This window comes from Xiphias gladius, chromosome 15, assembly GCF_016859285.1.
Source record: "Xiphias gladius isolate SHS-SW01 ecotype Sanya breed wild chromosome 15, ASM1685928v1, whole genome shotgun sequence".
In the NCBI taxonomy this organism is placed as follows: Eukaryota; Metazoa; Chordata; class Actinopteri; order Istiophoriformes; family Xiphiidae; genus Xiphias; species Xiphias gladius.
Genome location: NC_053414.1, coordinates 30,331,498 through 30,347,988, shown reverse-complemented (window position 1 = coordinate 30,347,988; position 16,491 = coordinate 30,331,498). Strand labels below are relative to the sequence as shown.

The window sequence follows — 16,491 nt, the reverse complement described above, 5'->3', positions numbered from 1 at the left end:
TATACTCTTATAAATACCTAATAGTTGACGTTGTGGTTTACTGTCTTATGTTTGACTGGTATTCATTTGAAGCATCTTTTAGCAGTTATAGCGTTAACAGTAAATAGTAATCTAGTTTAAATATTTGTTATATCTTTGTCAGTCCTGAGTAGTATCTGCAGGTATTCCTTTCAGACTGCATACAGCCTCAACAACTTTCACCAGAGAGGTAGAGCAGCTTTTATGTAGCCTGAGAGGTGGAACCCAGGGCAATCCAAGTCCAGAACCACTCTGTTTGTTAAGTTTGTTGCTTTGAGCTCACCTAATAACTGAAAGCCACTCAGATGAGCATATCAACGTTTGGTCAATTCTTCTGTAATCTGGACTGTGGTGGCAGGACAGTAAGAGAAAAATTTTCAAAGAGACTTTACCAAGAAAATCAACCTGAAACTGTAAAAGTGAGGAGGAAAGAATGAGGATTTTGGGAAGTAACGGTTCCAAGTATCCCCAAGGGAAATGATGCCCTTTATTAAAACCCAAGAAGGTAAACTTATCAAAATTTTAACTTGAAAGCAGTAGCATGTAGTTTTGCTTTGTTACAATGTGGGCCCTTACATGTGACATGCAAGAAGAGTGTCGTGGTGTCATAACCTAGGGTGTTCTCTGCCAGTGCTGTGACACGGAATATTCCAGCAGACTTGTAGATGTGTTTGATCCCCTCCTCGGTCCAGCTCAAATTGGAATAGGACACAGCTGTGCCGTCGCCAAAATCCAACTGGATGTTGGTCCGCAGAGAGTCACCCTGAAACACAGCACAGTAGGGCTTCATTCAGCTACAGAAGAACACTATGCACTGACATCACCACCACAGAAAGGCCAAACACAATCATCAGATGGTTACTTTGAAAGGGGAGCGCTGCAATACAGAGAGAAAAACATGTAAAAGTAAAGGCCATGGGAAAAGACAGTGTACTTCATACAATGTACAGAATAGTGAATGGCCTGTTGGTGCTGAAATGTGGCAAGGATTAGAAATTCTTGAAATGCATACTCTTTATTGACAACTTCTGTAGGTCATTTCAAAAGAAAAAGACTACTACATAAAATTACATTAGTTTAAAGATATAACAGTATGGCCTATGATATCATGAACCTTGTTGCAATCGCAATCACTAGCCCACACTCAATGTATGAGTGCATGCTGGTGTAACAAGCAGTTTTGGTGACAAAAAGCATGAGTGTAATCCTGTAGCAGCACAGTACAAAATGTAAAAGAAGAATGTTATTGTAGTGTGTTAGTAGAAGAAGGAATAGAACAGCTGGAGTTCAGCTGCCAGTTGCAAAGTTGCAAAGTTGCAAAGCACAAACTTACAGCTAGCCAAAAATTAAAAAGCAAAATATTATAGTCATATTAAGCCCTCCATATATTAATACACAGTATCCAAAATGTTAATATATGCAGTCAAATATACTACTGTAAAGCTCTCAAGATATATGCTTTTGAAGACCGAGAGTGTTGTTTGTAATAAATTTATGTCATGCCTTGTTATATGCTATTGTATGTTGGGGTAACAGCATTAATGCAAATGACTGGAAAAGGACTCACAAGTTTATTAAAAACGTACAGAGCCAGAAGGAGAGTTGAGACCAGACTTCAGCTGAAAGTCCCCTGTTTGATGTTTCAGTACCTTGAGAAGTGTGCTGAGTGACTGGTTTAGGATGATGAGATGCTCCACAGAACAATTTAGAGGGCCTTTTGTGCAATGACATGTGATACTTGCCCTTTTTGCTGAGATAATGGTTATTTGTACATTATTTGTAAGGTCGCATATTATATATATACTATATGGCTTTGTTAATTTTGAATGTTTTAATGTCATATTCATTGCTTATTTTACTGGATCTGCATCATATATGGTTGGCTTTTTATTTATTAATTGATTGATTGTATACATATATTGTTTGTTTTTTATTGGGGGGGTTGGCTAAGCAGGAGCCTGAGTTACACTAATTTCCTCTTGGAATATGTGTTACTTTTATGTGTTAGTGTTGCTATTGTTACGGCAGTATGTCTTTCATTTATTGTGCATGTTGTGCATGGGCAATCAAACTACTCTCCCCTCTGTGGAAGTTAAAATTTGTAATCTCGTGATCACTACAATTAACACAATTGCAACCGATTGAGCATATTTCAACTAAAGAATATTAGAAAAAGTTACAGACTGTAACTTGAAACAGGGCATACTTCCAGGCTGTGAATTGCTGCCTGAGAACTCTACCAATTGAAATTCATACAACAGTTTCCATTTTACCCCTAATGAATCACCTAGTTTTATAACTAATCAGTATCATTTTTCTTCATTTAAATAATAAGCTGGCATTTGCTTGCTCATTGCAAATGTATGTTCATATTCATCGAAGTATGTAGTTACACTATAGTATAATTACAGCGCTTAGATATAATTACATAGTTAGATAATTATATTTGTTCTTTCAATTATTCCTCTTCCAGAGTGATAGCACAAATTTTACTGGTGGTTTGTAAAGTCTTTTTCTGACTAGTTTAGCAGAAAATAATTTGTTCCATAAAACAGGATTTAATGATCTTTTTTTTGCACAAATTTGGCAAATATTCAATTGCAAAACAAAATGCTTGGTAAACATTAATAAATCAAATAGGAAAAAATCATCAAACTTAGTTCAAAGATTCCTTGCAGAAATTAATTTTATGAGTAAAATAATTATGAAAGGTTGTTAAAAGTCAGCTTTGATTTTTAATTATCTAGATGCTTGTTATTCAGTGTACAATGTCCTTAAATCCTTAAAATCAAAACAATTTTAATACTTCTTGTTATTAATGTTAAGAAGGTGTACAATTAATGTATATACTGTATATATATAAATGAGTGTGTGTGTGTGTCAGAAAGCGGAAGAGAGAAAATTCTGCATGCATGTCAGAGATTGTGCATGTGTATCTGTGTATATGCACCAAACCCCACCATGTTTGCTTTTGCATGGTGTGTGAGTCTTCAGCTGCCTGCACCGTTTCCTCTGGGAATCACATCTGGCACTATCCGAACATCAGCACACAGCGTGAGTGTTGGTGGCTCCAGCTGCCACAGCGACCGAATCTGAGCTCAACCCCCCCCCCAGGCTTGTGAAGGCAAACTCCCAGCCTCCCCTTGGCACACTGTAGCACAATGCTAGTGGGATCTTCATTTGTAACACGGCATTAACATGCCGGCTCCACCGAAATGCACAATAAAAGAAGATAAATAAACCTTTCTCTTTTCTTCTCTTTTGCTCCTTCCATCCCTCGCTACCGGAGCCCCTTCTTTGTGTGCTTCAGAGTGTGAAAACACAGGAGGTTTGGTTGAGGGATATTTCATTTCACTTTATCTAGAAAAGGATAACTTTGAGAAGTGGCTGGAGCGAATAGAGAGCAGTTAATATCAGGGTATGACAGCGTGGGCATTGTTAAGAGCTGTAATGAGCTGGCATGCAAACAAGACTCGGGCTTGGTGGCACCAATGTCACTCAGCTCTTCATGGTGTCTGGTGTCCATTCTGTCTTCACGCTTGCTCTCCACAGTGTATCAGCCACAATGGAATTCACTAATCTGCATGAGACTGATTCTGACCCATCCCTCTAAATGTCATTCTTTGTGTGCGTGTATCTACCAGGGCTGAGCAGATCCAAAAACATTGTGGCTGGAGCCTTGCGGCTGGGACATCAGTTCGCAATGAAAGTGCTGTTGTACTGGTTGACAAGGGTTTGGATACACAAGGCCAGCATTTGCTGATGTACGGTCCAACCTGAGCCTACGATGTCAGTGTGATGAGTGACAACAAAAGACACTGCAGCTGTGAATAATTCTGTAACATCATTCTGGTTATTTCTACAGCTGACAGAGCAGAGTTCATGTTTTATTTTGGTATTTAGGGTCAATATTAAATGTACTGTAATAGTCATAGTTAACGAACAAGGTATTGTTTTCATGATTTTAGAGCTTTTCATGACAGGTTATTGTAAGAGATACCAAGGGTATGTATTTGTGAAATAGAATTAAATTACCTTGTATCAAAATACCTGATCAATATTTTTGTATTTCTGTATTCCGTATGGATCAAATAAATATGTTTAATGTGAAGGGTATTATATGTAGTGACAAACATACAATAAATTGTAATCCCAACAATACAGTTCCCCTCAGCACTAAGGAGCATTTAGCCTCTTTTGGTCATTGTTTTGGTTTTCGGGCCCACAGCTCTGTTCCTATCAGCCTTGTTGTCAGACACAGCTGGCAGCTTTTCAGCAAGCAACAAATTATATTGTTTTAATTATAATATATTAATTGATGCTTCACCTATTTTTTGGAAACAATGTTTCTTAAAGACAATTACTATCATTCTTTTTGTTATTTATACAAATGGAAATCAATATTCCTAAAAAAGAAGATGCATTTTGTTTAAAATTTAAACATAATTAATTACTATCTGCAATGCCATACATGAGAAAACAAAGGGTTAAAATTCACAAAAAGATAAATTCCTATTTAATTTTGGTTGGATTTTTGAACATGATTTAAATGAAATTCCTTATGAAGGTCAAATCTACTGGGAAGAAATGTTTGTCATATACCTTTTCCTAGGAGGCATGATTGATTTTTCACTCTGTCTCAGAACTGAAAATTTTATATACAAATCTTCCAGCAAGCCAAATTTTTTTCAGATGGGGTTATCAAATTATCAAAAAATATTATTTTTTCAATGGTATTGAGGATATGCTGATATGACATGGCTGGCTTTGTTTTGTATTGCAGTGAGTATGCTACCACAGTAACACTTAGTGTCTTAAGAAGTGAGCCCTATTAAGTATTAAGTAGAGTTGTACTATTTGTTAAAAATTCATTTTTGATGTGCAGACAAGAAAAGACTGACTTTTGTGGCTTTTTGTTTGCACTGTTTTATTTTAGAGGACATTATTGCAAATAGGCAAGGGAAGTTAAATGATCGCAAGAAAAAAAGGTGTACAAGGTGTAAGGTCTAGAGAAATGATTAGAAATGAGAAATGAGTTTACTCTTTTATTTTTTTTTTAAATCTACTTTATTTTACCTGGACTGATAAAGTAAATAGGCAACTGTAGTACAGTGATAATCTAAGGTAATATGAGATGATAATATGTATGTAAATATTTATGTTTACAGCTTGTGTAATTGTTTTACTGCCTGTGCATCACTGAAAATAACAGTAAAAGGGTATTTTTCTCCCTATTAACTAATTTCTGCTAATAGCCAAACAAGTTAGGACAAATCCATCTAATATTATGATTGCACAGAGTTTTAAAATTAACTTAGTTAATAATTAAATAAGTTAATAATTTAACTGGGAATCTTCAGTGGTTACGCCTGTCATGTTTGATTACAATGTTTGTTGGCAGGAGATTCCATCAAGCTTTTCCACTGGGGCAGAAATACATTTCAGAAAAAGATAACATGACCGAGAACAATTGTAGAACATTTTCCCCGAAATGTGACTAGAGTGTAAAATGGAGAAGTGGCTGTTAAAAATTGAAACTGACAAAACAATTGTAAGGGAGATCACAAGGAGCCTGTATTAACCAAGAAGGAAACATTGTGCAAGTCTTTTGAAATTGTATCCCTTTTTCGCGCCCTGTGGCTCAGAAGGTAGAGCGGGTCGTCCACAAACCTTGAGGTTGGTAGTTTGATTCCTGGCTCTCTCAGTTCACTTGTTGAAATGTGCTTAGGTGAGATACTGAACTCAAAATTGCCCTGATGGTTCTGCCATCAGTGTGTGTGAATGTGTGTGAATGCGATTTATGAATATGTGTGCAAATGAGTGGATGTGGCATGTAGTGTAAAGTGAGCAGTTGATAAAGGCAGAAAAGTGCTACATAAATGCAGTCCATTTACCATTTACTATTGATGATTATTTAACTGGAGACACCATGTAATGTAGCGATGGCCACACAGGGGATGGGGCCACAAATACATATCAAGCTCAACACTAAATGACTGTAATCATACATTTCAACAGTTTTAAATAAATCCTTTCAAGTCCTCACACCTTAAGGGTACAACCAAAAACCTATTATCAAAACCTAAAATAACCACTGAAAAATCTCCTGAATTTTTCTGTGGAAAACAAAATTGTGTCTCTGATGAAAGAACAAAGATGAAGCATGCTGTCACCAGCGTCAACTCTCTAACTTAAGCACTGAGGTGGCAAAGCTCTTCCGGTGCCAACAAAAAAGAAGCCAAATCTGATTCATGACAAAAGTGAACCAAGAGGGAAGCCAGTTTATCCAACGGCAGGATGTCAGTGCTCACTCTGTCACCATCTGATCTGTCATACTTGTGGATTTAAAAATGAATCAGTCACAGAGAGGAAAATGTGATGTACATGCGGAATGTACTTTTTAAGAAACAAAAAAAATGATATAAATTGGCAACATGCAGGGCTGTAGCCAGGATTTTAAAAATATTGAGGTCATTGTGAAGGGATTTTTCCATCTTTAGGTCTTGTGTCTTGTGTGTCTCGGTCTTAGTGTTTCCACTTAACCCATGTACCTTAACAAAAATATAAATGACACTTTCAAAAATGTAAAATTCATCACGTATGTTATGTATGATGTGTTCTACTAATGTAAATTAGTAAAATATGTAAGTACTTTGTGTAAATACTTACATTATATGTAAATACTTTACATGTATTATTTAGATGTACCTAAATAAACTGTATTACTCGATTGTGTAGCTGGCCCTTTGCTTTCACCCAATCTTCCTATAGATCATTTCTAGTTCCAACAATTACTGTTTAATTTTTTTTTTAATTTTTTTAATTTCATGAAAAAAGTAACCGTGCATTAACATTTGCAGAAATAACAATTTCAATATGTGTTTGCTGCAGGGATTGTATTTTTTTTTCACTCTGCCAAAACAGAGTGCCCAAACATTTGCATACAACTGTTTGGTCTATAAACTTTATCTCTTCATATGATGATCTAAATGCTGTTTCACACTTTCAGGTAGGGCTGGGTGACATGTTAAAGTAATTAAATTGATTATAATTTTTGTTTTTGTACAATGTGTAAAATCTCTACATTGTTAAAATAATTAAAAGTTTTTAAAATATATAAAAAAAAGTTTGTTTTCAGTCTAGAAGTAATGTAGATGATAGCTGGATGCATTAGCTGGCTTGAATCATGACAGTCCCGTAAACTGTGATGTGAATAGTTACACTATATGCACATCCGCCACAGTTTATGGGACTGTCATGACTGTGTTTGCTGACAAGGCTTTATGCCTGGTTATTAGAGGTGGAGCCACAGGAGTTGACTGACCACTGATCACTGATCTGATGTACGAATTCTGCAGGGTTCAGCCTGTCCCTTCCTGCTGAGTAGCTAACACTAGCTAGCAGCTGTCTGCAGATATCAGACTGTTGTCTTGTCAGGGATCACAAACAGATGAATTGGTTATTCAGGTGGATGTCTGTTCTCTACTAAGTTGAACAGTCTAATACTGACAGTCCATATGCGGGATACCCTACATTTTTTGAATATGAATAATGAAAAAGGCCTTGTAGGTACAGGATTTTAACTATTATTCCTCAACTATTTTGCACATTCAATCCTAAAAATATAGTATCAATCATGTTTTACTCTTGTTGCATTTTGAAAAAAAGATCAATTAAATCTGTGATTCCGCCCAAAGCTTGAAAAAAAATGTGAATATTTAATTTAATTTAATTTTTTTTTGGCCATATTGTCAGGCCCTACTTTCAGAAATATAGTTTTGATGAAGAAATACTAAGACCCTTTATTTTACTGCTCTGTATCATATTTCTTGACAGAAAAAGGTTCATTTAATTATGTGTGGTACAAAAAATATTAAAGCTATCCTATAAAAACCCACCATGTGTAATTTGTGTGTAACTGCAGAACGTAAACGCATGTCCTCAGTGATGGCTATGGCCCTGGCAGCATAATGATGAATATTTTTCACATGCAATATGCCATGTTCTAATGGTTAGTATATTGTTAGGGCTGCATTTTATTGGATGCACAGTTTGGATGCAGCACCCAACTGAACCGTCAGCTTTTGTAAGTCTCTTGGAAGAGTCTTGACATTAGCATCACTGTAGAGTTACTGTAGAGTTTCACTGAATCACAGGTACAGATGTGTACTGTTCTTTGTCAGTTTATCGTCACTGCAGTTATTTGCATGTATATTGACGTGCAGTTGTTTGTACTTTGAGCAATGTAAGTCCACCTCATGCAATTCAGTCATGCCATTTAACCTGAATTTGCTAAATACCAAGCTTGTGCGGGAAAATGTCTTAATGCTAAAATCCATATAAATTATCTTTCCACCACCTCACTCACACATACACTATATACTGTAAACACTAAACCATTTTAAGCGGCAGAGAGAAAATAAAGTGAATATGCAAGTGTAATAAACTCCCTCTGTCCCTCTTTCCTTTGATGCCAAATATGGAACAGAAGATAAATTCTTCATGAATTGTTTAAGAAATGGGTGATGTCATTTAGGCACAAGCCAATCGCTACTCTGCCAACTGCTAAGTGAAAAGTGAGTCACTTTTACAAAGCTCATCTATAGCTGTAATTATTGCTGCTTAACAGGTTTCCCAAGCAAAACAAAACCATTAAATGTACCATGTGGTCATGTTGGTCTTATCATATCCCAAAGCATGATCCTTTTTTCTTAGATTTTATCCTTATTTTTAAATGTGGATGTATGCCACAGAGTCTTCTGCCCATTAAATATTTAAGGCCATTTGCTCTCCCCAAGAAATACAGCCATTGCAGGCTTCATGAATATAAATTAAACTTTGAATTCATCTCGAGAATTTTCTCACAGAGGGCTGATGCCAAAGGGATTCTTTACCGCACCATTCTTTTATAACATTGCTGTGCTGCCCACCTCCCTGCCACTATCAACCCCTCCCTTTTCCATCACAGAATCCCCCTTTTAATGAAAGAAACAGGCCACGATTCCTTAACTCATTTGGCAGTAATATGACAACTGGGCCTAGACAACAGCCAGGGACACACACACTTACCTTGAGCTGTTGCAACGGCAGAAAAAAAAACTGTTGCTAACACCACAAACCCTGCAGTTAATATCAAAGGACCATGTTCTGCCTTATAAACATGTGAGTGGCAGTTTCCTTGTCACCAAGCAGCATGGCAGTGCCTGGCTTGGAACAAAGCATCTCTCACTCACTAACAGGGTCTATAAGTCTTTTACTTCTGACTCTGGCTCAGAACCCTTAAATTGTGTGGGCGATTTGGAGCCATTTGGCTCTATTAAACATTTGAAAGTGTTTAGAACCAGGTTACTTTCCTACAAATCACCAGACAGTACTCTAACTTCAGCATTTGTACTTCATGGTTCGGTAAACTATATTTTATAGACAGCACAAAACACCTTTGTACTCAGTTGCATGCTTCACCTTTGGTCTCATTCCTTGCTGTGCAGTAACCAACAATTTCAATTGGGACATCCAATTGCTTATATCTATGATGCATTCAACCAGTGATTTAGCAGGGTTTAGTTCTTCAGGGGACAAGGATAGGTAAAATTGTGTCATCAGCATATAATAACATATAATGTATTTTCAAATTATGTGACCTACGGTTAACATATACAGACTAAACAACAGTGTACCTAGTACTGAGCCTTGAGTGATGCCACATATGATGTAGACTTCTCAAGACATAAAATTCCCAACGGATACAGAAAACTGGTGTTCATTTAAAACGGGTTACAAAAGAGGCCAGTGCTGAGGTCTAGCTGCCAAAGTTATGTTTAGGGTAATATGAATAGATTTTTTCCCTTTTGAGGAAAGCCATACATTTGAAAAGAAAAGGTTTAAATCTACAATAATAAATATTTCCATATTGACATAGCAAAAAATGTGAAATGTGAAACTGGTCAACGATAGGGATAAACCCTCAGAGAATTATCCCCTGACTCTGCAGTTCCCCTTAGCTCTAAAGAGCTAAGAATAGTGGTGTATTGGACAGCTACAGAGACACATATTTCCCTCAGGCTTTGGTGGAGACCAAAACAGAGCTAGAAGGAGAGGGACTATTGGACTAAGCACATGCCCAGAAACAGAGATTCAAATTAATGTTAACATTGCTCTGTATCTGCTGGATGTAAAAGTAGGCAGTTGTTGCTAATTTGCTAGGTAAAACAACTATAGTGTCTGTCAAACGGTTTTTCTACTCACCTCATCCAGATGCACCAGAAAAGTGACGTTGCTGCCTAGGTTGGCAGTGAGTTTGCCATCTTTGGTGGTCAGTAAGAGTCCTTTAGGAGGTCTGTTGGGGCACTGCTGTTTTCTTGCCGTGTACATTTCTTTCACTCCTTTAGTGCAGTTGTTCAACACCACCTTACGATACCTTTGCAAAGACACGAGTTGGAATTAGGGATGGTGGTAATGGGTAAACAGGGTTTTTTCAACTTTTGTTTTCTAGTTAAATCTATTCAAGTCAACATATTCCTTTAGTTTTTAAAGTAATCACCTAGATGCTACATGAGCTTGTGGTTTACAAATAGTTTTGTTGAACTTAGCAGAGTGGTGTGTTGGTACAGCTGTTTTGTCTGAACAGCCTCACTGTGCAAAAACAGACTAGATGACAACTGACAATACAAGCTGTGTCAGAGGCTGAGACATCTTGCAAAGCTTAATCACAACGGTAGTGAATAAAACACTTCCACTGTGATTAACCTTTGCAAGGTGTCTGTCCCCTGGGGAACCTCCAAAACAAACAGAAGATGCATCTTGCTGGCACAAGCAAGAAAAATGGATTATAATCGAAAGTCAATTTTTAGATCCAAGACACAAAAATATGAGGTTTTGTTCTTGAAACGTTATTATCAGGTGCACTACACTGGTAGTCATTTTAATTTTATGGATGTGGTAGTGAATTTGTATACTGAAACAAGTTCAGTTAAGTAGAGTGATGACAAAGCAAAAAGAAAGTGGGTATTCTCTGATCAGTTGGGCAGTGACTGGAATTTGTCAATATTCATTACAAAGTATTTAACTCTTGGTCCCTAGTCCATTACATACAATGTTTGTGAAATAAGTGAAACGACTAAATAAACATTACTTAAACGGTATCTTCGACGCCAGAATCATCATGGCCGCTTTACCACACCGGCATGTGAGGGACTTTATACCAGCGGTGGAAGCAGTACGCAGATGCCTCAGTGAAAGTGAAGCTATATAACTTTGAAATAAGAAATAACACAATCTTCTTCTAACAAATAAAAAAAATGCACTCTTGCTCAGTTCAGTACACAGAAGGACTTTGCCCCTACAGCCTTACTTAGTCTGGTATGACTAGTCTGGTATGGTAATATCTTATGGTGACTAATGTTAACCCAAAGTTAACTTTTGCTAGATGCTGTGTAACTGATAATAATGAGAAAGTTTTCTGACTTAATGTCACTTGTCTACTTGTACTTGATTGTTACACTACTATTAAGCATGACAGAAATAAATTTGATACTGTCTTTAAAGTACCTGACTCAAGAGAATACTTCATGAAGACAAGTTCACAGTGCTATTACCCTGCAATTACCATTTGTGGCCACAGTGACCACTGTTCAACAAATTTACATAGTTTAGTATTTGTACTTACAGTATTAAAAGTAAAAGTATTCCTTAAAGAAACAGAATGTTCCCTTTCAGAGTTTTAAATTCTAGAGGCCCAAAACCCTGAATGATTATGTTTCTTTATCTTGTAAAACTACATTGAACTACTTTTCCATGCCATGAGAAACTACTTTTCTCATGGCTGTGTTGGTGTGGAAAGACTGAGGTTGATTGACATCTATTGTCATTTTCTTGTTAGTATTGTTGTCTTTATCATTCGTATTAGTACATTTTGTTTGATGAGATCATATCAGTTCCAGTAAGGCTTGGGACAGTTCCAACCTGAGCAAGTCTAATCAACCACACTGTAAACACTTATGTGGGTATGCGCTGCCTTTAATTTGTGATAGTCCATCATATGTTATAAATTGATCATATATTTTTATGTATCTGGTAACTATACCTATTAAATAAATGCAGTGGAGTAAAAGGTACATATTTTGTGTGAAATGTAGTGTTGCTAAAATATAGAAAATACTGGCACAATACTGGAAATACTTTAATAAAGTAAAAGTGACTCAAAATTGTAGGGTTAAGGTTAGATTGGGTCAGACTGTGAGCATCTGCTTCTTGCTGAACAGCATCTCCTTTAGTTTTGTGATTCTAATCATATTAAATCTGAGATCTGTATCTGCTCTAAAACCCTGCTTAAGCATCCAAACAAAATCCTCCAAAACAGATACATTTGTGCAAAGAAATGCACATGAATGAAAAGAATAAACCATTATACAGTATAAATATGAATGCTAGCAAATCAGACAGTCCTTACCCTGTGCTGTTGAGGTAGTTTTGGCCCTGTCTGCAGCTTCTAGATACAGTGGAGGGATTGAACCAGAAGGCAGGCCGGCAGTTCCCGTCCCCACGCCGCTCATATCCATAATCACTGTCAGACAACAAAGCACATCCACACAGCACCTGATCAATATCAGCATGTGAAAAGGGACATATTGTCATACAGTGTGTCCCACATCCCTGTCTTATCTATCTCTTTATAACTGGTGACCAGGGGCCTGTCTGGCATACAGATGCATCATTATTATATATTGATTAAGGCCACTGTTGACAAATGCACCACAGCAGTATGAAGCTGTGTATATGAATGCACAGCCGTGGGGGGGGGGGGGTATGTCACTATATGCAAGGATGACTAACTCTCAGTTGCTTGCTAGTGTTTCCAGTCAGAACATGATTTACATCTAACAAAGCAAGGTAAGCAAGTGCCTGTTCTGATAATGGTCATGACATTGATTCATCAATTAATTACCAAGCCAGAACAAATAAACAAAACTAACAACCCTGTGGCTGACCCGTCCAGTTTGATTCTGTGATTACGACAGTGTGAACCATTCATTAACAAGCTGTCAAAACCAATTGGTTGCACAGGTGCATATGGCCAACAGGGGAAAAGGTCAGTATGGAGTCCTTCTTGGAGCACACTGAATTGGATAATGGTTCAACCTTTTCATGAAATTATTATCACATCTCTCTTTTGACTCATGATACATTATAATTACTGGGGAACCATTAAATATGAGGAGAAATCAATTTAAACAACAAAAACAACAACTTTGACAGGGCTGGGGGTAATTTATAATTTTCTGATACTGGTGCCAACAGAATAAGCTAGTTTTGATACCAAAATGAAACTTTTTTCAGTATCTTAGTTTGAGGAATAGAAACATTTTTTTTCTACAAACTATTTAGCCTTTTATTTAACAAAACCGCGTCTACATTTAGTAGTGTTTAATGTCATAAATTAAATGTTTAATTCGGGATGAGAAGTTCAATACCACTCTCATGTCTATACTGTAACTAGAGGAGCTAGAGCCAGCAGGTGATTAAAAGACTAGAAGTGGGGGAAAACAGCTAGCTATGCTCTGTCCAAACTTTAAAGCCAGACCCACCAACACCTGTACATACAAACAGAAACGTGAAAGTGACAAGTAATGGTTTTATTGAGAGTTAAGTGCTGAAAGTGGTTTTTTAACCCTGGATAAGGCCTTATCCCGGGTTTTTAGAAACCTAGATATGCTGCCTGCAGTATTCCAATAGAAACTGGGATACTGTGGCGTGTAAACACCTTATTCAGGTTTAGGAATCAAGACTCATATTTCATGTGAACGGAAAAGCACATGGTGTATAACACAAGCACAACACACCTTTTGACCCCTTTTTACTTTCTGATTTGCTGATGCTCATATGCTACCATGGTTACCAAATCATTTTGGTCTGTACTGGACTCAAGCGTCTCATGGTCTTGACAAATTATACATTATTTGACAGCTCTAAATCTTCTGATTGTACCTCTTGAAGTTATGGCTGTTTTCCACACAAAAGCTACTGCTACAGGCCTTATATTCTATTTTTTATACAAAAAAAAAAAAAACACACACCACAAAGGAACCGGACCTGGGTTTGAATAATAGTTTTCACAACAGCCTAAATGAAACAAATCAAACAAGCAAATGCACCAGAGATTGTATAAAAATAAACAAACAGATTAGATCTGAAAGTGGCAATAAATTAATTAAAATTTCCTGATTTCCTAATTTAGATCAGTAAATGTCTAATCAAAGTTTAAATAGACAAGACTAAGAATCTGACTGAGCACCCAATGCCAGTTTTCAGTACTTGCATACTGTTTGCTACATTTTGGTTGGTTAATTTTCATGGCATGTTTTTGCACTGTATACAGTAAACAATACAATGATAAAATCGTATTCTTTGCAGTTCTTGCAGCTCTAGCTCAGTCATTTCATATCAGTCTAATAAGTATGCACTTGAGCTGATCATGTGGGAGGCAGACTCTTCACACCTCAAAGTTAAGTTACAGGATTTGAGCTTCTTTCCACATTGATGGTTTTTAAAATCCTCATTTTAGAATTTTAAGCATGCACCAAATAAGTCCCTGCAGAGAGAGACGAAGCAAGATAGAGAGGAAAAAATCAGACTCAGACACAGAGAGAAAATAAAACAAACTTTACACTAGTTCAATGGGAACCAATTAGCTCTCACTCCCTGACCTTCTACAAACACTATTTACATAACCACTGTATGTTGGGATGGCTTTTATCTGTTCCCTGTCATTAGAAGATAAAAAAAAACTACAACCGTTTAGGATTTGCATACAAATTGAAACTATTTACACCCCCCACATCATCTCAACAGAATTACAAGGACAGCGAGCTTGCATACAGATACTACGGAGACAGACATTATGAGCAAATTGTGTAAAACGACGCCAAACTTATCAGATTATTGGAAAACACACATGCAAATGGAGTAAATTAACAAGACACATGAATAGCATAAGAAATGGATTCCACTTAAATGGCTGAAAATTGCACTCCAGGATGAACAGTGGAATAGTGTTTGTATAGAACTCCTCTCTTGCCCAGGCTGGATGCTTCAGTCATTGCACTGTTAATTCACTGATCACAGAAGATGACACTGACACGCCCCATTTACTGGAATAAATCACCCACGTTACATATTTTCTCTTTCACTCAGAGTTTGTTTTGAATGGTAGTGACCATCTCTAATGTAATCTTGTGATCTTGTGTGTGCTGATGTAATAAAAACCGGTTCATTGCACTGATGAAAAAACACATCTGTGGTTCTGTACAAGAAAGGTAATACTAGTACTGTATTACTAGAATTACAAGTACTGTAATACTGCAAGAGCACATATTCCTCAACATAATTTTCTTCAAAATTCATCCATATCCACTCAGTGGATTTAGTGACAATGTAATAATTAGAAAACCATTAAGACTAGAAGTGCATGTGAGAACACAGTGGTCAAAATCAGAACCTTATAGCTCTAAACATTATTGTTATCTGTGTTTGCCTGCTTTGCACTAAATCCGTCTTATAACGTTACAGGGTTGAAGTGATGTGAGTGAGTGGTTTTTTAGCTAAAGCAGGTAGGTTAGATCAACCCTAAAGAGCAGATTTAAGTGGACTGAAGAGGGTTTTTTAATGGAAGCTGGATGGATGCACTTGAAACAAACAAGGTAGTTGTTTCTCTAGAAGTCAGAGTTGTTTTTTTTTAACTTTTGATTGGATGTAGCATTTAAATAAATTACCTGTTGAACCACATTCATACTGTTATAAACATTCAGACTTGGCAGCTGCCCAGAAGAAAATAAATAAAGTATTAACGTAAAATAGAGCAACACCTATCCTTTGAAAAATACGGCTTCTGCATGTGTGGCACTGTTAGAGAACAAACACTGCTGCCAATAAAGTTCTTTTGCTGACATGAAGAGACACATAATCTCCCTCAATGGTTTTGAAGAAAAGAGGTATTGTACAAAAACAAACTTTATCTTACCATTCAAAATCATGAGCTCGGCAAATGCAGGACTCAGCTGATAGGATTCTGGAGTAGTCTTTTCCCAGCATGCAGTAGTTCCCAGGCCTGCGCTTCATGTAAATCTGTTTTTGTCCCATCACGCATGGCTCACCCTGTGGTGACAAAACTCACCATAATTACTGTCACTGATATTTCTTTTTATGGCATGAACGTTAATGCACATGTATTAATTATTTTTATTCTTACCTGGTTGTGTAGGTGCCAGGTTTGATAGTCCTCCTCTGTGCATTTCCTGCTGAAGATGGACTTGTAGTCTATCTTGATGAGCTGCCACTCAGAACGGTGGCTTAAGTGTCCAAAAAAGCTACAGAGGTAAATAACAAACCTCAGTAGAATGACACAATTACTTTAAATCAGAAGCAACAAGTCTAGATGACCTCACAAAATAAAGTGAGGTGATATAGTTCCTCTGTATA

At 36.9% G+C, this 16,491-nt stretch overlaps 1 protein-coding gene across 1 annotated transcript in view; it reads right to left on the bottom strand.

Moving 5' to 3' along the window:
• The window catches only part of sorcs3 (sortilin related VPS10 domain containing receptor 3), a 197,553-nt gene that overhangs the window by 20,447 nt on the left and 160,615 nt on the right, over positions 1–16,491 (bottom strand). Inside the window, exons 16-20 of the mRNA XM_040146070.1 lie at positions 16,262–16,379; positions 16,034–16,167; positions 12,467–12,580; positions 10,264–10,435; positions 595–781 (exon numbers count right to left, since the gene is read on the bottom strand). Of these exons, the coding sequence (XP_040002004.1) occupies positions 595–781; positions 10,264–10,435; positions 12,467–12,580; positions 16,034–16,167; positions 16,262–16,379 (725 nt within the window). The remainder of the gene's footprint in view (positions 1–594; positions 782–10,263; positions 10,436–12,466; positions 12,581–16,033; positions 16,168–16,261; positions 16,380–16,491) is intronic.